The sequence below is a fragment of the Coregonus lavaretus genome (genome assembly GCF_964263955.1).
Source record: "Coregonus lavaretus genome assembly, chromosome: 1".
NCBI classification, from domain to species: domain Eukaryota; kingdom Metazoa; phylum Chordata; class Actinopteri; order Salmoniformes; family Salmonidae; genus Coregonus; species Coregonus lavaretus.
This window is the reverse complement of record NC_139988.1, coordinates 72,312,398-72,335,877: the sequence shown is the minus strand read 5'-3', so window position 1 is coordinate 72,335,877 and position 23,480 is coordinate 72,312,398. Positions and strand designations below refer to the sequence as shown.

Sequence of the window (23,480 nt, the reverse complement as noted above, 5' to 3'; positions counted from 1 at the left end):
TTTCTGTCTCCCTCTCCTCCAACCCTACCCACTCAGCCCTTACCCAGATGGTTGTGCGCTCTCTCTCTCCCACTACTATCTCTCTTTCTATCCTATCATCTCTCCCTTCTGCAAATCCTTCTCCCTCCTGTCTCTTGATTCTACCTCTGACCCTACTCTCCTTACCTTCCGGAACCTATGACTCACACTGTCCCCTTTACTCCTGGCTGGCTAGGCCCTCCCCTCCTGCTCCATGGCTGAGTGACTCATTGCGAGCTTACAGAACTTCTCTTCCTCTGTATTCGCTACTAAAGCCACTTTCTATCACTCTAAATGTCAAGCTTCTGTCTCTAACCCTAGGAAACTATTTTCCACCTTCTCCTCCCTCCTTAATTCTCCACCCTCTCCTGCGATTAGTGAGGTCCAGAGACCTTCACCCATTCCTCATATCCCTGACCACTGGTTGTGTCCCCTCTGATTTCAAAATTACCAGAGTCGCTCCCCTCCTCAAGAAACCAACACTTGACCTCTCTGACGTCAAACTACAGACCAGTATCCCTTCTTTATTTTCTTTCCAAGACACTTGAGCGTGCTGTCTCTGACCAACTCTCTCACTATATCTCTCGGAACGATCTTCTTGACCCTAACCAGTCAGGCTTCAAGACGGGTCACTCAGTCAAGACTGCTCTCCTCTGTGTCTCGGAGGCTCTCCGCACTGCCAAAGCTGACTCTCTCTCCTATGTTCTCAACCTCCTAGATCTATCCGCTGCCTTCGACACTGTGAACCATCAGATCCTCCTCTCCACCCTGTCAGGCCTGGGCGTCTCAGGCTCTGCACACTCTTGGATTGCACCCTACCTGGCAGGCCGCTCCTACCAGGTGACGTGGAGAGGATCTGTGTCTGCACCATGTACTCTCACTACTGGTGTCCCCAAGGGGTCGGTTCTAGGCCCTCTTCTCTTCTCTCTATACACCAAGTCACTCAGCTCTGTCATATCCTCACATGGTCATTCCTATCATTGCTACGTGGATGACACTCAACTACTTTTCTCCTTCCCCCCTTCTGACACCCAGGTGGCGACACGCATCTCTGCATGCCTGGCAGATAGCTCAGCTTGGATGTCAGGCCACCCCCTCAAGCTCAACCACGACAAGACGGAGCTGCTCTTCCTCCCAAGGAAGGCCTGCCAGCTCCAAGACCTCTCCATCACGGTTGACAACTTAGAACAGCATCGAAATAATGTACATAGAACATATCTTCTGCTTCTTTGACTTGCTTTTAATGAAAATGACAGATCTATAACTCACATTTCTATGTGAATTTGGTCAGGTCACCCAAAAAGTGACATATTGCAGCTTTAAAAAATATGCTGCTTTGCAGTGACTAGGGTAGCTGTCCCTACAGAGCCTCTCACTACCACATTGCTAACTTCCCAGGTCTCGCCTTGAAAGGCTCCTTTGAAATGGGCTCCTGTTATTGAAGCTCATGAAACTGTAGACTTTTCAACTGAAATTTAAATGGGAAAGGAAACTATTTCTCAACCTTCTTACACTATTTATGGACCTAACTTGCCCCTAATTGGACTACTTTAAGGGAGGTTACACTACTTTAAGGGTTTACAAGTAGGCTAGTTAGACAGTAACTAATTTGTAGTTTGTGAATTATTAGTAAACAGTTATAATTCATTGATTCAAATTGTATGAAATTGTATGTTGTTTCCCAAATAGTGATCTTATACGGTGTTGGCTGTACCGTGACTATAGGCTTATACCGGTAATAATCCATTACAGTGCAGCTACAGTGAGGGAAAAAAGTATTTGATCCCCTGCTGATTTTGTACGTTTGCCCACTGACAAAGACATGATCAGTCTATAATTTTAATGGTAGGTTTATTTGAACAGTGAGAGACAGAATAACAACAAAAAAATCCAGAAAAACGCATGTAAAAATGTTATAAATTGATTTGCATGTTAATGAGGGAAATAAGTATTTGACCCCTCTGCAAAACATGACTTAGTACTTGGTGGCAAAACCCTTGTTGGCAATCACAGAGGTCAGACATTTCTTGTAGTTGGCCACCAGGTTTGCACACATCTCAGGAGGGATTTTGTCCCACTCCTCTTTGCAGATCTTCTCCAAGTCATTAAGGTTTCGAGCCTGACGTTTGGCAACTCGAACCTTCAGCTCCCTCCACAGATGTTCTATGGGATTAAGGTCTGGAGACTGGCTAGGCCACTCCAGGACCTTAATGTGCTTCTTCTTTTGCCACTCCTTTGTTGCCTTGGCCATGTGTTTTGGGTCATTGTCATGCTGGAATACCCATCCACGACCCATTTTCAATGCCCTGGCTGAGGGAAGGAGGTTCTCACCCAAGATTTGACGGTACATGGCCCCGTCCATCGTCCCTTTGATGCGGTGAAGTTGTCCTGTCCCCTTAGCAGAAAAACACCCCCAAAGCATAATGTTTCCACCTCCGTGTTTGACGGTGGGGATGGTGTTCTTGGGGTCATAGGCAGCATTCCTCCTCCTCCAAACACGGCGAGTTGAGTTGATGCCAAAGAGCTCGATTTTGGTCTCATCTGACCACAACACTTTCACCCAGTTCTCCTCTGAATCATTCAGATGTTCATTGGCAAACTTCAGACGACCCTGTATATGTGCTTTCTTGAGCAGGGAGACCTTGCGGGCGCTGCAGGATTTCAGTCCTTCACGGCGTAGTGTGTTACCTATTATTTTCTTGGTGACTATGGTCCCAGCTGCCTTGAGATCATTGACAAGATCCTCCCGTGTAGTTCTGGGCTGATTCCTTACCGTTCTCATGATCATTGCAACTCCACGAGGTGAGATCTTGCATGGAGCCCCAGGCAGAGGGAGATTGACAGTTATTTTGTGTTTCTTCCATTTGCGAATAATCGCACCAACTGTTGTCACCTTCTCACCAAGCTGCTTGGCGATGGTCTTGTAGCCCATTCCAGCCTTGTGTAGGTCTACAATCTTGTCCCTGACATCCTTGGAGAGCTCTTTGGTCTTGGCCATGGTGGAGAGTTTGAAATCTGATTGATTGATTGCTTCTGTGGACAGGTGTCTTTTATACAGGTAACAAGCTGAGATTAGGAGCACTTCCTTTAAGAGTGTGCTCCTAATCTCAGCTCGTTACCTGTATAAAAGACACCTGGGAGCCAGAAATCTTTCTGATTGAGAGGGGGTCAAATACTTATTTCCCTCATTAAAATGCAAATAAATTTATAACATTTTTTACATGCGTTTTTCTGGATTTTTTTGTTGTTATTCTGTCTCTCACTGTTCAAATAAACCTACCATTAAAATTGTAGACTGATCATTTCTTTGTCAGTGGGCAAACGTACAAAATCAGCAGGGGATCAAATACTTTTTCCCCCTCACTGTATATAAACCCATCATTTAGCATACACAAAACTGACTCATACATTTTTACACAATGAGTTGTAAAAAAAAAACACAAACTAAGAATTCAATCACCTTTTATAACCTCACTTAGACTACTCTACAACATTTAGGTAGGTCATGACTGTGCACTTCTACCCCTAATAGTGTACACTGCTAGGCCTACTACTAAATCTTTCCCCCTCACGATCCCTTTCTGGGGAATGCAATGTTACCACAATATCACCTGCCCTAACCTCTTTTGGTTCATGAAGGAAAGGAGATAAGGAAAGGAAACTTTTAAAGATGTTTGGAACCTAGACAATGTCATGCAGTGAAGCAAGGCAAGGGCACCCCTCCGCACTGTTGCTATCAATAGCTAACCATATCAATCTATCTTCACTTTCTGAGAACCTAACATTCAGGCTTGAGAACAAACCTTGTGCAAGACATGGAGCATGTGCACAGATGGACTTATGAATAGTTTTGTGCAGTTTCCTTATTAGTTATATGCAGTTGGTTGGACTCTGACCCTCACCGATGTTGGTGGGGAGTGGATAGTTGGTATGAATAGAGCTTATTCTTCTTCCTCCTCCTAGTTTGGCGCTCTCAGAGAAGGGCCTGAGAACAGTGAAGTATGATGATGATATAGCCTACTATGATGTAAACATGATGCACTCATAAACTATAGGGTAATACAATAGCTGTTTGATTTTGGTTGTGGGTTTCTCAAATAGCTGCAAGTGTCATAGGCCTATAGAAAATCCCCCCCTTCCCCCCCATCAAACTCAAACCGTTTTGAGTGACTTTCTGACTGAGGCGGGACGTGGGCGACTCTATTTGGCTGTTGGAGTCAATCGGCCCTATCTGCCACTCCCCATTCAGGCCTTCACGGGAGCGCGCCGGCTGGCTGTGTCACGCAAGCCTACCACGGACAGGCGAGCCACAGGCACGGAATTCCGAGGAGGAAGTTACTGGGATTGGAAAAACAACCTCAAAACTAACTGCATGAATAAAGGTGTAGGGGCGCTCCTCTCTAGAAATACAGAAGTGTTGGGTACTATGGACTAGTGGTGGTCGCAATCGATGGAGTCGGCGAGAAGTTTTCTGTTTCTCCGGTTACTGCTGGTCGGACTATCGGGCGCATTGGGCAGAGAAGGTGGGTCTCACGTTGGATCCTCTTCTCTTTTACACAGTGTCTGAATAATTAAGTTAGTCAAATGTGATAGGCCTATGTAAAACCTTGGAATAATTGAAAACAATTAATTCCCGAAACTGTGGGGAGTTCAACTCGACCCCGAGAGCATGACTTTGTGCTCCGACAATAGACCGCATTCCTATGTGAATCCAACCACCCCCTCGCACTGACTTCAATGTTGTGGCTCGAGATTTATTAGCTACTATTGATAAAGACACAAACGGTTAAAATAGAAGCGGGGTAAAGAGCTGGAGTTCGCGCTTCATTTGGCAACGCTCTTACAATGTAACATTTGTTGTGTTAAAGTGTGTCAGTGATAGTGACACAGAGTAGCATTCAGTAGCCTATAGTAACCTAATAAATTGGAGTGAAACAAGTAGGCCTTAAGTAGCCTACGCCGCCAAGAAATATGAGAACCTGCTTAGCAACTTTGTGTGACAATGGCACTTGTACGAATAGTTGAGAAGAGTTCACTTTAGTGGTAAACAAAATCAAAACAACAACAGTGATTGCATTGTGTGCTCCAAGGGCTCATGACGAGGTCAATTATTCACTGCTTGCGCTAAAGAGGACATTGTCTCATAGAACAGACCACTTGTCACTCTTGAAACTGCAGCACATCAAATATTAACCAGTGAAAACTGAAAATGGAAGAGCAAAACATTCTGCAAACACACAGGCCTACACACAGGCCTACATGTAGGCTACCTCTTTCCAAAGGGCACCTTGCATTCATCCACAACAACCAAGCTATTACTGTACAATTTTATTGATGAAATTGATGTTGCATCTCCAACTTTCTCAAATCAAATTCAGTCTTTGTCAGAAGACTAAAAATAATCACAGACAAACATTCTCAATGTAGGCCTATAGCTAGCCTACATTACCTGTTGTAGCCTATTCTTTGACATGGATGCATAACTGACTTAAAGTATTTTGTGATCTAAAGTTCAGTCGATTTAACAGCTACCACCACTTTCACTTAGTCACCAGCTGCAGAGAGAGCATATTGAGATTCAAAACTGCCAGGGGACATGATACACAATAACATTGGTCCACGACTGAATGCAATCACAAGTCTGGTCAGCATTTGTTGACAATATGCAACCAAAAAAAATGGTTTATGGAAGAGTCAAAGTAGTGCCAAGCTCTGTGCAAAAACTGAGATTGGAATTGAACCAGAAATCAATTCTGTGTGTGTTTCATTATTTGTTTTGGTTCAAAAACATGTACACACACACGTAACTACTAGTCACAGGTGACGTGCTTGCCAAATACAATTGCATTGTTGTCTGTAACAGGTCTGTACAGTTTTTGTACCAATCACAGCCTCTTTCTTCTTTGTAAGCAAATCATTACCACATTGGTTTGCATTGTAATGTTTTCATTGCACTCAAAGCACCATATTCGAGTCACGTAAATATATGCACATTTTCACTGAAACACTTCAAAACACTTATAGAAACTGATTCATACTGATCTAAAGCTGGAAGACTTATGGATACACACACACACACACCCTTGTTTTTGAAAGGCAGATATTCCAAAGGTCAGCTGCAGTTGACTCGCTAGTCTGGACACCATGCAACTGAACTGATTAATGATTAGTTTATCCTCTTATCTGTAGCGTAGCGTCATCCCCAGCTTTCCCAGCCTCAGAATGAATTGTAAAAAAACATCGCTAACACTGCAGCCTAATAATACAGTGAGCTCCAGAAGTATTGGGACACATTTTTTGTTGTTTTGGCTCTGTACTCCAGCACTTTGGATTTGAAATGATACAATTACTACGAGGCAAAAGTGCACACTGTCAGCTTTAATTTGAGGGTATTTTCATCCATATCGGCTGAACAGTTTAGAAATTAGAACACTTTCTGGTACATAGTCCCCCCATTTTAGGGGACCAAAAGTATTGGGTCAAATTTACTTACTTATATGTGTATTAAAGTAGTCAAAAGTTAAGTATTTGGACCCATATTCATAGCACGCAATGGCTACATCAAGCTTGTGATTCTACACATTTATTGGGTAAATTTGCTGTTTGTTTTGGATGTGTTTCAGATAATTTTGTGCCCAATAGAGATGAATTCTAAATAATGTATTGTCATTTTGGAGTCACTTGTATTGTAAATGAGAATAGAATATGTTTCTAAACACTTCTGCATTAATATGGATGCTACCATGATTGTGAATGAATCGTGAATAATTATGAGTGAGAAAGTTAGAGGCATAAATATCATATCCCCCCCCCCCCTCAAAAAATGCTAACCTCCCCTGTAATTGTAATGGTGAGAGGTTAGCATGTCTTGGGGCGGGGGGTGATATTTGTGTATCTGTAACTGCTTTATAACTTGTTATAAGTATGTATTGGCCTTCAGAATGCCTTATTATAAGTAGAGCCATGCTTTTTAGGCACTTTTTGAGGCAGTTTGCTTTTACCGATATTTACAACATTATCCGCTAGTGTTACAGCAGGTAGAAAATCCTAGGAAATACACTATATATACAAAAGTATGTGGACACCCCTTCAAATTAGTGGATTCTGCTTTTTTTAGCCACACCCATTGCTGACAGGTGTATAAAATCGAACATTGGCAGTAGAATGGCGTTACTGAAGAGCTCAGTGACTTTCAACGTGGAAAGGATGCCACCTTTCCAACAAGTCAGTTCGTCAAATTTCTGCCCTGCTAGAGCTGCCCGGTCAACTGTAAGTGCTGTTATTGTGAAGTGGAAACGTCTAGGAGCAACGACAGCTCAGCCGCGAAGTGGTAGGCCACACAAGCTCACAGAACGGGACTGCCAAGTGCTGAAGCGCGTAAAAATCGTCTGTCCTTGGTTGCAGAACTTACTACCGAGTTCCAAACTGCCTCTGGAGGCAACATCAGCACAAGAACTGTTCGTCGGGAGCTTCATGAAATGGGTCTCCATGGCCGAGCAGCTGCACACAAGCCTAAAATCACCATGCACAATGCCAAGCATCAGCTAGAGTGGTTTAAATCTCGCCGCTATTGGACTCTAGAGCAGTGGAAACGTGTTCTCTGGTGTGATGAATCACACTTCACCATCTGGCAGTCCGACAGACGAATCTGGGTTTGGCGGATGCCAGGAGAACACTACCTGCCCGAATGCATAGTGCCAACTGTAAAGTTTGGTGGAGGAGGAATAATGGTATGGGGCTGTTTTTAATGGTTCAGGCTAGGCCCCTTAGTTCCAGTGAAGGGAAATCTTAACGCTACAGCGATTCTGTGCTTTCAACTTTGTGGCAACAGTTTGGGGAAGGCCCTTTCCTGTTTCAGCATGACAATGCCCCCATGCACAAAGCGAGGTCCATACAGAAATGGTTTGTCGAAATTGGTGTGGAAGAACTTGACTGGCCTGCACCCCTAACCTCAACCCCATCGAACACCTTTGGGATGAATTGGAACGCCGACTGCGAGCCAGGCCTAATCGCCCAACATCAGTGCCCGACCTCACTAATGCTCTTGTAGCTGAATGGAAGTAGGTCCACGCAGCAATGTTCCAACAGCTAGTGGAAAGCCTTCCCAGAAGAATGGAGGCTGTTATAGCAGCAAAGGGAGGACCAACTCCATATTAATGCCCATGATTTTGGAATGAGATGTTCGACGAGCAGGTGTCCACATACTTTTGGTTTTGTAGTGTATGTCTCCAATCAATCAATCAATGTCTGGTTGTGCATGTGCGCTTGGTGGGGGGATGGCCTGAGCCAGGGGAAGCGTAGCTCTGGGAATCTTAAGCACAAAACCTATTCTTTGGGAGGGAAAACTATTTGTAGATCAGTGATTCTACACCTCACTTTGCTGAAGCTGATCCTCTCCAACGGACTCGGAAGTTGTAGCTAAAAATAGATACATTAGGGGCAGTTAAAGGGGAGAGTCAAACCAACACCTTAATCGTTATGCTAAGAGGTCCAAACCTCTTGGCTTAATGGTTAAGGTGTTGGCTTGACACTCGCTGGATCAGGATTCAAGTCCCAGTCGGGGCTAACCCCTCCCCAAATTCGCTACATTGGTGTCAGAAGTGGGATGGCGCCCATGAGGCCATCTGATAGGCGTGTACATGTGAGGGACTTGGTATAGAGAAGCGAAGGAAGGGGGTAGTGTAGCGACCTTAACCCAACACCTAGCGAGCTTAACAAGAGGTTAGGACCTCTTGTTATAATGGTTAAGGTGTTGGCTTGACAGTCGCTGGAGCCGGGTTCGAGTCCCGTTCGGGGCTATAACCGAATTCACTGCAAAACACTTCCATCGTTGGTTTCATCGACTCTCCCCTTTAACTGCCCCTAGTTGACCCATTTTTAGCTACAACTTCTGAGTCCGTTGGAGAGGAAAGTCAGCTTGAGCAAAGTGAATGTAGAATAATTTACCTACAAATAGTATTCCCTACCAAATAATAGGTTTTATGTGCAGAGCTACGCCTCCCCTGGCTCAGGCCATCACCCCGCCAAACACACATGCACAACCAGACATTGATTGACTGATTGGAGACAGTTTGTGCCAATTAAATAACATTTCCTAGGATTTTCTACCTACAGCAACTCTAGTGGTTATTGCTGGAAATACCGGTAAAAGCAAAGTGCCTCAAAAAGTGCCTAAAAAGCATGGCCTTAATTATAAGCTTAATATATGTTATTTCATAACACAGCAAAAAAGGACACATTATTTATTATTTATTGAGTATTTCTTTCTATGCCTATGAGCATTGAAATGATAAAACATATTGGAAACACATTACTTAAAGCCTTCAGGTATAATGCTTTACAACTTGTTATAAGCATATATGAGCCTTTTATAATGTCTTATTTAAAAGTTTCATAAGACATTATAAGGCAGTCAGTCATACATGCTTATATGACAAGTTTTACAATGCATTATAACTGCTGGCTTAATGTTTGATTGGCCTACAGTAAAATACATCCACGTTTTACCTGTGGATAAAGCTTGATACCTGTTGATAGAGACAGAGTGAAAAAAGGATACGACTGGACTGTTGGATGGATACTACTACTGCATTCAATTTCACTTTTGTTTTTGAAGCAGATGCGTTTGCTGCAATGTTTCCATCCTAGGACCTTCCACAGGCTGCTACTGCGTGCAAAAATAAAATGAACAATCAAATGCAATAGAGCTAACTTTTGCGTATTGAGATTCTCAGAGCAAGGGATGTCTACAGTGAAAAGTTGTATGTGCAAGAGACTCTTTTTCTGATACCGGTTCTCAGATTGGTTTGGAGGAGTAATCATGCATGTATTGTGTGTGTTGCACTCTGCCTGCCATTGTATTGACGTGTGTGTGCGCTTGTGTGTGTGTGTGATAGAGAGTGAATGTTCATGCGCATAGAGTATGCTCTGCACTGCAGCAACAGGTACAGATCCTGTTCTTCCTGTCGGTTGAGCAATACCTGTTTGTACTTGGCAAGTGAAAGAAGGAGGAATGCTTTTGGGGGGAGTTAGAATAGAAATGTATGTTTATCCAAGGCAAGATGCTAGGATTAGGGTTGTTGGGGAGGCAAAGCCCACCTGAAGGTGCAATCTGTAATTGAGTTTCTGTTATTGAGTGGACTATATACAGGACTGAGTGGGAGGGTCTTTGCGGGCGGGTGTACTGATTGGCTGAAATGGAACTATGTTTGTTTTTGTGCTTTTTTTACTAACTTTGATTGTGCATTTGTCCTGTGGCCATCAGAGTACAAAGTAATTCCAGATTTCCCCTTTAATGGATGTCTGTTTATCTGTCAGACAATACTAGGTTTGAAAGGAAGATGTTGAAGTAGTTGAGTATCTTGGGGTAGGAGAAGATTAGGGTTGAAGAGGAGGAAGTTGAAGTGGAAGGGGCGGTACAGCAAAGGGAATTGTCTCAGTGGTGGCAGCTTTTCCGGGTTGAACCAACCAACACCTGCGGCAGCATTGCTGGCAGCCGTGAACGTTGTTCTTGTTAGTCAGTGCACACAACACACACACACCCAGGCTGCCCATGTAGGTTTGGTTGTGTTAGCTTTCGAAGGCTCCTGCAGTACAGGTATAGGTCACATTCAATTTACATTTAGTAGGTACTCTACTCAAGCTGCCCCAATTAATCTATCAGTCATGGTTAATGCTTGAAAGACATTGGTATACTCCAACAATGACAAAACTGAAAGCAGTCGACTTTAGAGCTTATAGCAAGCAAAGTATTTCCAAGTTTTATGGGGGAAGAAAAATGTTTTGATTTGAAAATGTAATCCAATCAAAATATTTGTCTTGGATGACTAGCAATCACAGTTCATTAGAAGTTGATGGTTCCCAAAGATATAGCTGCCAATGTTTGAATCTTGAAGTATGCTTTACAAGAAGTAGAAGGACACATTAACTTGCAACATTTATTTTTCAATTCAAAACCTCAATGGCATTCCATCCTCACTTTCATAAAGACAAATGTAATACAGAAAGTATACCCAAACACTAATAATTACTCTCAAAACTAACGTGCTGTTTCATTTTCAAGCGAATATGTTTGACAATTGCATTCAACTGTCATGATAGACATGGAATGGAGAATAGACGTGGGCTATGTAGTTTTCATGAGGTTCTCAATGCTGACCGAACTGTTTGGTGTGTCATTTTTTAATCTTATTTTTCCCAGAACCCTCCACCTCCTGGGTGGTTACCGCAGAAACCATTTGGCAAATGGACGTTTCCAAGTGAAGTTGCTAGGATATGGTGTAGAGAAGCGCTATCTAGCCAGCATTAGCCAGCATTAGCGATTAGCGAGCACCTCGGTGCATGTGTGAATGTGTATGTGGTGTGTGTGTTTATATAGGTGTCAGTGGCAGTCCTTTGTTGGGCACTGACACATGCATAACGCCGGCACTTGTGCCCGTCTGAGAAAGAGGCGAAGGGAGGGAGGGATGGATGAAGGGAAGGAGATCTGAAAAGAGAAGGAGAGCGGGATTAGATAAGAAGAAAGGGCTGGAGCAGGAGAGAGAGAAAGAGTGAGAGTATTTACAGTAATTGGTTGGATAGGGAAAGGAAGGGGTGGGTTTCTACTCAACGTCAAGGCCAAAGCCGGACAGTGAACAAAACACGTGTGTGTGTGGGTGCGTGTCCATGCGAGTGGGAGTGAGTTTCGGCTTGATTTAGTGGGTCATTAAAAAAATGAAAGCAGTTTGGAAATAAATATCAAACAAACTCCTCTTTTAGCTCCCTACGAAATATTTTACATGACTAAGTCAGTATAACGAAGTCATCTGATCAACACTGTAGAAAATTATTTGTTGTTTCAACTTATTATTTCCAGTCATGAAGTTGCATGGCCTTTTCAAGCTCTATCAACTTTAAATTTCAAGCTATCCTTACTTAAACAAAATGTACCTTGACTAATAAAAGATAGTTAAGTCAACTTCAACAGTTGTCAGTAAAACCTACTATTCCTAGTTGAATCAATTTCAACTTTAGTTATATCAACTTTTAAATGTAAAGTTATCCTAACTAACACCAAATTTACTTTGACTAATAAAGCGAAGTCAAGTCAATTTTACAGTTTGTCAGTATAATCTACTATTTATAGTTGAATCAATTGAGGTTTTAGTAGAGATTACTAACCTTAATATTTTCAATTAATCTAACTTACTATCCAGTTAAGTAGACTATATATACATTGACTAAACAACCATAACCCTAACAATTATATAATAGAGATTTCAGTAGGGAACATTATACCCCCATCTCTCTTACTCATCTGTGAGCTTTTTCACCAATTTCAAAACTGGCAGTGCACATAGTAATGTCAACCAACCAACAAACCACTTTAACTACAATGACATTATCAGTAACGTTGTACTTGTTACTTTTTACATGTGGTTGTTTATCTACCTTCATTGAATGCACTAACTGTAGTCTCTCTGGATAAAAGCATCTGCTAAATGAGCTCTGGTCAAAAGTAGTGCACTAAATATAGCTGAATGATGCGTCTTGCCATAGAGATCCGGCATTTACAATAGGGGCGCTATAGTAATCAACTGAAATTGCAAACTTTGAACAAGCATATCTCCTGTCCCGTTTTAGCTACAGTCATGACATTTTGTACATAAATGCATCTCCTCATGAGAATCAAGTTTACCATAAGGATCTAAAAGCTCTGCCCATTCACAAAACTGCAGATCGATTTGAATATTTCACAGTCAATTCATTGACATCGACCATTCTGTTACTATAAGTATAGTCTAGCGAGACTACTATCAGTATAACTGTCCGTTGTCTGCCCATAAAAATAGATCATGTTTTATATCAATGTATTTCCCCATCAAGCAGTGGAGTCTGTTCTCTGACATCCCATCCATTGTGAGCTATCATAGTTTTGATTTCCAGCTAGGGAAAAAATACTTAATTGTTTTTTTTCTCTCTCTCATCAATCCATGCAACATACTTTTGAATAACAACATGTTTACTGTTGCCTTTTATAGCATCTAGCGTCTGCTACAGTCACACACACAGTCTTTAGACTAACAAACATGTCCCTTTTTACAACCCCCTTGTCTGCGCTAGCTTGTTAAGGTGCAGCTAGGGCTGTGGCGGTCATGACATTTTGTCAGCCGGTGATTGTCAAGCAAATAACTGCTGGTCTCACGGCAATTGACAGTTAATTAACATAAACACATTTAGCATCTCCTGTCTTCCATGCATAGCCTACAAGCCACTGATGCAGACCTTTGGAACATCTACATTTAAAAAAGTCTAATAAAAACATGTAATATAGCCTACACCATTACAATAAATCCATTATTTATTTTAGACAGATCTAAAGAAACATGATATGAAGAAAATGTAGTCTATTTGAGAAGAACAGAATAGCATACTCTGCGTTGTCCTTATGTTTAGGCCCTGATCTGGCTATGCCATATGGCTGTGGGCTACACTAGTTCATTTAGCAGACAAGATTTGCTTAGAATTCCGTAGCATTATTTTATATTATTTTTTAGTATGAAGAATACAATTGAACATAGCTGAATTAAATAGAAAGGATATTTTCTCCAAACGATTTGAGGGAGTGCGCACATGCGGCTATTCTGTGTTGAGCGGTTAACAAAGAAACAGGTACTCCTATATGCTTAATTTTAATATATTCTAAGGCTGCATGATGCGACTAATGATGATTTGAAAAAAGTTGCATGAAAGGCATGAGCTCTGCTTAGTTTTTTTTGCGCAGGCTGTACACACTTCATCAGTCTCTCATTCACAATTTGACAAGCACTTGATAATGCGTCAAATTTCCCGGCTGCATCCCCTTTGTGTGGCCATAATCCCCTTTAAAAAATCCATGCCTTTTGCGGCCAGCAGCCGTTATGCCTTTGGGCTGAATATAATAATTATAATTCCCTTCTCCCCGCTGCGTGCCGAAGGCCCTCTCACTCACATGGCTCTCAGTCACGTGATCGGGTCTTTCTCACAACCTACAAGTGAAGACAGACACATCTTATCCAATTCCGAGGCGCATATTGAAGATATTGGAAGAACTGTCCACATTTATTTTTCGTCAGCCAACAAGATGAGTAGGCCTAACGAACAGCAAAAGCACTAGCATATGTCAATCTACTATCCCCCATAGTACAAAAGTTGACCTATTCTGTGAAATAAATAAATGTTCCAAACATAGTCCGGGACAGTTGTGGGATGCGATAGATCCCAAATTAATTCAACCACTAGCATAATAAAAAACTGTTTTAAGCAATGAGCCTTACGCAACAGATGAGAGAACATTTAGGCCTATGGGCTAGGCTACATGAAGTGTGTGACTATGATTAGAAAAAGTAGCAAAATAAAAGCATGCACTGTTTGCCTTAAGCTGGGCATCATTCACAAGTGAAAATATATCATTCACAAGTGATAGGCTAATATTGTCACCCATCACACTATTCTTGATTTAATCTTGTCTTTACATATATTAAATAATATATGTGTGAAATTTGTTTTGATTTAGAATTGACCATTAACATGCACCTGTCTTGAAACAGGAGCAGTGGGAAAATAATACATGTCATCTATGCACTTAAATAGTGAATGGAGGACGCTTTTCTCGTGGTTCATTTTCATGCCAGCCAGGTAGGCTATACATCTGTTTTAAAGAGAAGCAATGTGCTTAATATTAGGAAGGTTGAGAAATATATATAGATATAGTAGGCCTAGCCTATAGAAAGCTGATGGGATCATGCTCTTTTTAATATAGGCCATCACTCTGTTTTCTCACGCATAGCCTATAGAAATGTTGCACAACATGAGCTCATGGGCTCTCATGAAGTGTTTGATTATATTTTTGATTATATTTGCATTGATGTCAGAGTGATTAGAGGGACAATAGAGTGCGGAGTACCAGGCAGTTAGCAAGTTTGGTAGGCTACTAATGACCATCAGCAGCATCAGAGCTTGGAGAAGCCTAATTACTGTGACTAAACGGTCACATGGAATTTGACTGCCATCATGACTCGTGACCGCCGGTGTGGCGGTAATACGGTCACCGTAACAGCCCTAAGTGCAGCTGATACTATATTGGTCAGTGTGAGAACACTGGGCTGCGTTTAGAACACACTACACGTCACATAGCATGTGATAAGAACTCGTACACGGTGCAGTAATACAGGCGCGATAACGACTCGTATGTCCTTGGCTGCGTCTCACTACATTCCCTATATAGTGCACTACTTTTGACCAGAGCCCTATCGGCGTCTTCTCAGACATCTTCAACCTGTCCCTGTCCCAGGCTGTAGACCCACCTGCTTTAAGGAGACCATCGTCCCAGTGCCCAAGAAAAACAAGGTGACATGCCAAAAGACTATTGCCCCATTGCGCTCACCTCAGTCATCATAATGTGCTTTGAGAGCCTGGTCATGGCCCACATCAAGGCCAGCACACTGGACCCACTCCAATTTGCCTACCGCTCCAACAGATCCAGGGAAGATACCATTTCCATCACTATTCACACGGCCGTAACACATCTGTACAAGAGGAACACCTATGTGAGAATGCTGTTCATTGACTTCAGTTTAGCATTCAACACTAGTGTTCTCTCCAAGCTCGACACCAAGCTCAGAGCCCTGGGTCTGGACACCACTCTCTGCAACTGGATCCTGGACTTCCTGAAGGGCAAACCACAGGCTGTGAGGATTGGCAACAACACCTCCTCCATTCTGACTCTTAACACAGGGGGCCCCCTGGGGTGTTTCCTCAGTCCTCTGCTGTACTCCCTGTTCACCCACGACTGCGTGGCTTTGCACAACACTAACTCTATCATCAATTTTGGTGACGGCACCACGGTTGTAGGCCTGATAACCAACAACGATGAGTCAGCCTATTGGGAGGTAGTAAGTGAACTGCCATTGTGGTGTCATGACAACAACTCCCTCAATGTCAGCAAAACAAAGGATTTGATTGTTGACCTCAGGAAGCAGAGGAGGGAACATGCCCCAATCCACATAAACCGGACTGCAGTAGAGAGAGTCACGGGTTTTAAGTTCCTCGGCATTCACATCAACAAGGACTTGTCATGGACCAACAATACCACCACTCTTGTCAAGAGGGCGCAACAGCGTCTCTACTTTCTAAGGCAGCTGAAGAAATGCGGCATGCCGCCCCGTATCCTCTCAAAATACTACCGCTGCACCATCGAGAGTGTCCTGACCGGTTGCATCACGGCCTGGTACGGGAATTGCTCCTTCCACAACCGCAAGGCCCTCCAGTGGGTGGTGAAGACGTCCCAGTATATCACTGGGACCATGCTCTCACCCTTCCAGGACATCTACTCGACACGGTGCCTGAGGAAGGCACGCAGCATCATCAAGGACACCACACACCCCAGCCATAAGCTGTTCTCTCCATTACTGTCGGGCATGAGGTCTGATACCAACAGGCTCAGAGACTGTTTCTATCCACAAGCCATCAGACTGCTGAACACTTGAACAGGACTGACCACCTGCTCTGATTCTCCGCACCTTAGCACACATGGACTCAATCATGCACACACCCACACACACACACATATATATATATATATATATATATATATATATATATACACACACATTCAAGCTACACACACATCCCAACTGCTGCTACCAGACTCTTATTATACTGCTCAATTTATACACTTGCCCCCCATCCTCCCCTTCCCCAATACACAGGTAAATATTGGACTATAAATTGTGCCTTCCTGTATTAAACTTAAGCTAATATGTTTATTCTATTCTACTGCCATTTTACATTTACTTGTTCTTAAGTAATTTATTATTATTGTTTGCATTGTCGAAAAGGAACCTGCAAGTGAGCATTTCGTTGGACGATGTATACCATGCGTATCCCGTACGTACAACTAATGTGCACTATGTAAGGAAAAGGGTGCCATTTGAGACAAAGCCACACATTTTGGAGGCCGTTGGCAGAGGCTCAGCGATTGGCCAAATCCTCTTCCTCTCTCTCTGCATTTGCTGTGTCCCTGTATCCTGTGTCACCCTGTGTCCGGCTTGCTCTCTCCAAAAAGAGGGAAAGTGATAGCCCTGGAGGAGGGAGGGGGAGGATGGAGAATGAGAGGGAGGAGGGAGAGAGGGGGTGGAAGTGAACTTCCGGAAGGAGGGTTGAAAGAAATGTTATGGGAGTCTTCCAGGGATCTGGGGAGGAAGTAATTTAATTGTGTGTGTGTGTGTGTGTGGAAGACAAGCAATGGGAGGTTGTTCTTATGTCAAGGCTCTCTTCTTTCCTTCCTGTCTTTCTCTTTAGGAAAACATTACGTCAGTGTGCACACTATACAGACAATATGCATATGACTGTATTCATCATGCCATGGCAGAGGGATGAAAAAACCTATAGTGAATCTTAAAGTGAAAAAAGACATGTACTACATGGTGTACAGTATATTGTCAATGAATAAAATTGTTGATGCACCTGCAGTGTGTAAAAAAAAATATATTTTTTGCTGCACATGCAACACAAATGGCACACCTGATTACCAACTTACTCAAATGCGTCATCAAAGGCGTCAAGACGTGCGGAAACACTGGTTGACACAAAGCCCTGCTTCAACTCAGGATCCTGTTCTTTAAATTAAATGTAAACATGTATTAACGTATCTATTTGTGCGTGTGTGTTGTCAGTATGCCTGGGCACAGACATGAAGCTGGCCCTGCCCTCCAGTCTGGAGAACCACTATGAGACCCTGCGGCTGCTCTACACTGACTGCCAGGTGGTGCACGGCAACCTAGAGATCACACACCTTCGGGGCAAGCCGGACCTCTCCTTCCTACAGGTATGTGTGTGTGTTCTTTGCAGGACTTTTTCCCCACCTGTTATCAATGCTAACATCCCTCCCTTTCCCTATTTTTTTTTCCCTCTCTCCCCTTCTTTCCTCCCTCACCCTCTCCTTCTCTCTCCAGGGTATCGTGGAGGTGCAGGGCTACGTCTTGATTGCCCGTGTGTCTGTGAGCGTGGTGCCACTGGACAATCTGCGCATCATCCGGGGCAGCCAGCTGTACAACTCCAGCTATGCTCTGGCTGTCCTGGACAACACCCTCCCTCAAGGGGGGGCGGGCCTAAGGGTGCTCCGCCTCCGCAGTCTCACAGGTGAAGGAGGGGCCAGAGAGTGAGAGGGAAGTCTTTTTGGGATACAGGAGGGATGTAATCGTAACGCAATGAAGGGATTGATTGGATACTCATAGGCCCTTTTTTTATTCTTTAAAAGTGCATCCTTCCTTCCTTTGTCATAACCACTAATTAGACATGATTGAATAGGTGAATGCAAGGGCTTTACCACATGGCTTTTTCCTGTCCAGTCATTTCTCATCAGTGATTACTTCAATGAACGTAATCTCTTGTTAGGTTTTTTTTGTCAGTTCCTCTGTGAACATTTTGAACTGAGCCTTCCCTCCCTGTCCTGTTAACCCAATAGAGATCCTGCTGGGTGGGGTGCATATTTGGGGAAACCCCCAGCTCTGTTTCCCAGACCCCCAGCACATGGAGTGGAGGGACACACTAGATGAAAAGAACACACATGCCAAGCAGCTCCGCCTTCAGGCCCGGTCCCCCAACTGTGAGTGTTCCTGTTATGGGAGTGGACACGCGCACACACACACACACACACACACACACACACACACAGTGCCTTCGGAAAGTATTCAGACCCCTTGACGTTTTGCAGATTCAATTGTTTTTTTACTCAGTACTTTCTTGAAGCACCTTTGGCAGCAATTACAGCCTCAAGTCTGCTTGGGTATGACGCTACAAGCTTGGCATGGCTGTATTTGGGGAATTTCTCCCATTCTTCTCTGCAGATCCTCTCAAGCTCTGTCAGGTTGCTGCACAGCTATTTTCAAGTCTCTCCAGACATGTTCGATCGGGTTCAAATCCGGGCTCTGGCTGGGCCACTCAAGGACATTCAGAGACTTGTCCCGAAGCCACTCCTGGGTTGTCTTGGCTGTGTGCTTAGTGTCGTTGTCCTGTTGGAAGGTGAACCTTCGCCCCAGTCTGAGGTCCTGAGCACTCTGGAGCAGGTTTTCATCAAGGAACTCTCTGTACTTTGTTCCATTCATTTTTGCCACGATCCTGACTAGTCTCCCAGTCCCTGCCGCTGAAAAACACCCCCACAGCATGATGCTGCCACCACCATGCTTCTCTGTAGGGATGGTTCCAGGTTTCCACCAGACGTGACACTTGGCATTCAGGCCGAAGAGTTGAATCTTGGTTTCATTAGACCAGAGAATCTTGTTTCTCATAGTAAAGGGTCTGAATACTTATGTAAATAATTTGCTAAAATGTCTAAAAACCTGTTTTCGCTTCGTCATTATGGTGTAGATTGCTGAGGATTTTATTTATTTACACCATTTTAGAACAAGGCTGTAACGTAACAAAATGTGGAAAAAGTCAAAGGGTCTGAATACTTTCCGAAGGCACTGTACATCCCAATGGTCAGTCAACTATCCCTATGATTGAAGTGTGGTCAGTCTGTCTCCAGAGGTCAATGTTCGGTCAGCATAGGTGACCGTCTGTCAAGGCGTTGTTGACCGTCTTATGTCTTTTGTCCCAGGTCCAAAGTGCTCCCCTGCCTGTGGAAAGAGAGGCTGCTGGGGAGAGACGGAGCAAGACTGCCAGACCCGTGAGTCTGTCTGTCTGTCCATCCCTTCTTCTCTCAATCTGTTTATTTATGTCTTTATGTATCCATTCTGTCTATGCCATTTCTCGCCCATCTCTTCTTTTCTGTGTATCTCTTTTTCATCACATTTCTGGATTATAGAGATTAAATGGCAGCACAATTTCTCATCACAATTCCCCCCCCCCCCCCCCTCTCTCTTTCTCTCTCCCTCTATAGTGACCCATGTGCACTGTGCGTCGGGGTGTCTGCGCTGTAAGGGACCCAAGCCCAATGACTGCTGCCACATGCAGTGTGCTGCCGGCTGCACTGGGCCCAAAGACTCAGACTGCCTGGTGAGAATACTACCATACCACACACATACACACACACACACAGCAACTCCCTGTCTTAGTTCAAACAATGTGTCTTGACTCTTGCCTCGAATGTGTCAATTTTCCTCTGTATTGGTTCCTACAGTTGCGCCAGGAGAAAATAGGGTGGTGTGTTACACACGCATTGCAGCAATTGTTTTGCCAATACTGCAGCACAACCAAACTTTTTCATTTCCTACGGACAAACTTCTAAAGAACTGCCTCTGTTTTACAGTCGTGCCGTCACTTCAACGACAGCGGGACATGTAAAGACAACTGTCCGCCCCCCACCATCTACGACCCAGTCACCTTCGTGTCCAAACCCAACCCCAACAGGAAGTTCAGCTTCGGGGCCACCTGCGTCAAGACATGCCCCTGTAAGCTTGGCTTACTTTCCTGTATATATAAATGTCCCATTTACTCTGTCTGTCTCTCTGTTTCTCTCGCTCTCTTTTTCTCTCCGGTTTTCTCTCTCTCTCTCTGTCTGTCTGTCTCTCTAAGGAATTATATTGTCTCTCCATCTCTATCCCTCTCACCTATTTCTTCTTAACACACTCTCTCTCAATTAAATTTAGGTCAATTAAATTCAAAAGGCTTTATTGGCATGAAGAGTGTAGCGACACAAACTGTACATTGCCAAAGAAAACATATAGAAACATAGAAATATGTCAATGATATCTTAAAATCAACATCTCTCTCTCTGTAGATAACTACCTAGCCATGGAGGTGGCCTGTACCATGGTGTGTCCTAAAGCTAACCAGGAAGTGATTATCACCCAGCCTGACGGCAAGGAGACACAGACACAGAAGTGTGAGAAGTGTGAAGGGGAATGTCCAAAAGGTTTGTGTGTGTTTTATGTTTGAGTTCGTATGTGTTATGATGGTGGTGGTGTGTGTGTGTGTGTGTGTGTGTGTGTGTGTGTTAACATTTGCATGTGTGCGTATTCACCCTGACTGTATCTATATGTGTTCCAGTGTGCTATGGGCTGGGCATGGGTGATCTCCAGGGCTCCTCCTGGGTGAGCTCCTCCAACGTGGCCCAGTTCACTGGCTGCAATAAGATCTATGGCAGTCTGGCTTTCCTACCTCAGAGCTTCACAGGGTAACTGCTTTACGTCTCTTTTTTACCTTATATATGGCCCACTAAGAGAGGGGGATGTGTCTGTTACCAGCAGCCACTAAAAACCTGGGTTCAACCTGGGCGAGGTTTTCAGTTTACAGGCAAGCTCAATCCAGAAATCAGGTCCGAGCCTCTTGCCCATTATTGTGCCATCTCCATGCAAGCCATTGCGTGCTAACACCAGAAAGAGTCAACAAGGGACTTCTTCCTGTAAATAACTAGTATGGAAGAACTTGCCACATTCACGCTTCCTCACGGGAAGCAATCGCTTGCTGAATCTCTCGGTTTCAAACCTTTCTGGCACTAGCACGCACTGCCTAGCTCTTAGGACACTTTGCGGTATTTTGTTTTTTTTATGTATTATTTTTTACATTATTAGTTCAGAAAGTGTTTTGTATCATTACATACAGCCGGGAAAAACTATTGGATATCAGAGCGGCGGTAACTCACCAGCATTACGACCAGGAATACGACATTCCCGAAGCAGATCCTTTGTTTGCTCTCCCCAGGGCAATTGAACTGATTCCAGCGGCTGACCCAAAACATCACCGGCGGAGGAGAGGCACTCGGAGCGGCCTGCTGGTTCGACTTAGGAGGCGCGCACACCACCCACCGCTTCCAAGTATATTACTCGCTAATGTTCAGTCTTTGGATAAGGTCGACGAGCTCAGGGCAAGGATTTCTTTCCAGAGAGACATCAGGGCCTGTAACATACTTTGTTTCACGGAAACATGGCTCTCTCGGGATATTCTGTCGAACTCGGTCCAGCCAGATGGGTTCATAGTGCAGAAATAAATAAATATCTCTCTTGGAAGCAGAAGGGCGGAGATGTGTGTTTCATGATTAACGACTCATGGTGTAATTGTAGTAACATACAGGAACTCAAGTCCTTTTGTTAACCCGACATAGAATACCTCACAATCAAATGCCGACCGTATTATCTCCCAAGAGAATTTTCTTCGGTTATAGTCACGCATATCCCCCCTCAAGCTGATACCACGACGGCCCTCAAATAACTTCACTGGACTTTATTCAAACTGGAAACCACATATCCTGAGGCTGCATTTATTGTAGCTGGGGATTTTAACAAAGCAAATTTGAGAACTAGGCTGCCGAAGTTCTATCAACATATCGACTGTTGTACACGGGCTGCAAAAATTCTCGACCATTGCTATTCGATCTTCCGGGATGGTTATAAGGCCCTCCCCCACCCTCCTTTCGGCAAATCTGACAATGTCTCCATTTTGCTCCTCCCTTCCTATAGGCAGAAACTCAAACAGGAAGTACCCGTGCGTGAATCCACGCTTAAAGATTGTTTTGATCACGCGGACTGGGATATGTTCCGGGTAGCTTGCGAAAATAATTTAGACTAATACACTGAATCGGTGACTGAGTTTATCAGGAAGTGTATAGGAGATGTTGTGCCCAATGTAACTATTAAAACCTAGCCTAACGAGAAACCGTGGATAGATGGCAGCATTTGCGCAAAACTGAAAGCGCGAACCACCGCATTTAACCATGGCAAGGTGACTGGGAATATGGCAGAATACAAACAGTGTAGCTACTCACTCCGCAAGGCAATTAAACAGGCAAAACATCAGTATAGAGACAAAGTGGAGTCGCAATTCAATGGCTCAGACACGAGACGTATGTGGCAGGGTCTACAGACAATCATGGAATACAAAAGGAAAACTAGCCACGTCGCCGACACAGACGTCTTGCTTCCGGACAAGCTAAACACCTTCTTTGCCCGCTTTGAGGATAACACAGTGCCACCGACCCGGCTCACTACCAAGGACTCTGGGCTCTCCTCCGTGGCCAACGTGAGTAAGACATTTAAGCATGTCAACCCCCACAAGGCTGCTGTCCCAGACGGCATCCCTAGCCGCATCCTCAGAGCATGCGCAGACCAGCTGGCTGGTGTGTTTACGGACATATTCAATCTCTCCCTATCCCAGTCTGCTGTCCCCACATGCTTCAAGATGGTCACCATTGTTCTTGTACCCAAGAAAGCAAAGGTAACTGAACTAAGTGACTATCGCCCCGAAGCACTCACGTCTGTCATCATGAAGTGCTTTGAGAGACTAGTCAAGGATCACCTCTACCTTACCTGTCACCCTAGACACACTTCAATTATCTTACCGCCCAAATAGATCCACAGACGATGCAATTGCCATCACTCTGCACACTGCCCTATCCCATCTGGACAAGAGGAATACCTATGTAAGAATGCTGTTCATTGACTATAGCTCAGCATTCAACACCATAGTACCCTCCAAGCTCATCATTAAGCTCGAGGTCCTGGGTC

General features: G+C 43.9%; 1 protein-coding gene across 1 annotated transcript in view; it reads left to right on the top strand.

The window, feature by feature from the left end:
* The first annotated feature begins 4,368 nt into the window (after positions 1-4,368).
* The window catches only part of erbb2 (erb-b2 receptor tyrosine kinase 2), a 46,642-nt gene continuing 27,530 nt past the window's right edge, over positions 4,369-23,480 (top strand). Inside the window, exons 1-9 of the mRNA XM_084163384.1 lie at positions 4,369-4,541; positions 17,712-17,863; positions 17,991-18,177; positions 18,503-18,643; positions 19,637-19,705; positions 19,919-20,034; positions 20,288-20,429; positions 20,759-20,893; positions 21,028-21,154. Of these exons, the coding sequence (XP_084019510.1) occupies positions 4,469-4,541; positions 17,712-17,863; positions 17,991-18,177; positions 18,503-18,643; positions 19,637-19,705; positions 19,919-20,034; positions 20,288-20,429; positions 20,759-20,893; positions 21,028-21,154 (1,142 nt within the window). The 5' untranslated portion in view covers positions 4,369-4,468. The remainder of the gene's footprint in view (positions 4,542-17,711; positions 17,864-17,990; positions 18,178-18,502; positions 18,644-19,636; positions 19,706-19,918; positions 20,035-20,287; positions 20,430-20,758; positions 20,894-21,027; positions 21,155-23,480) is intronic.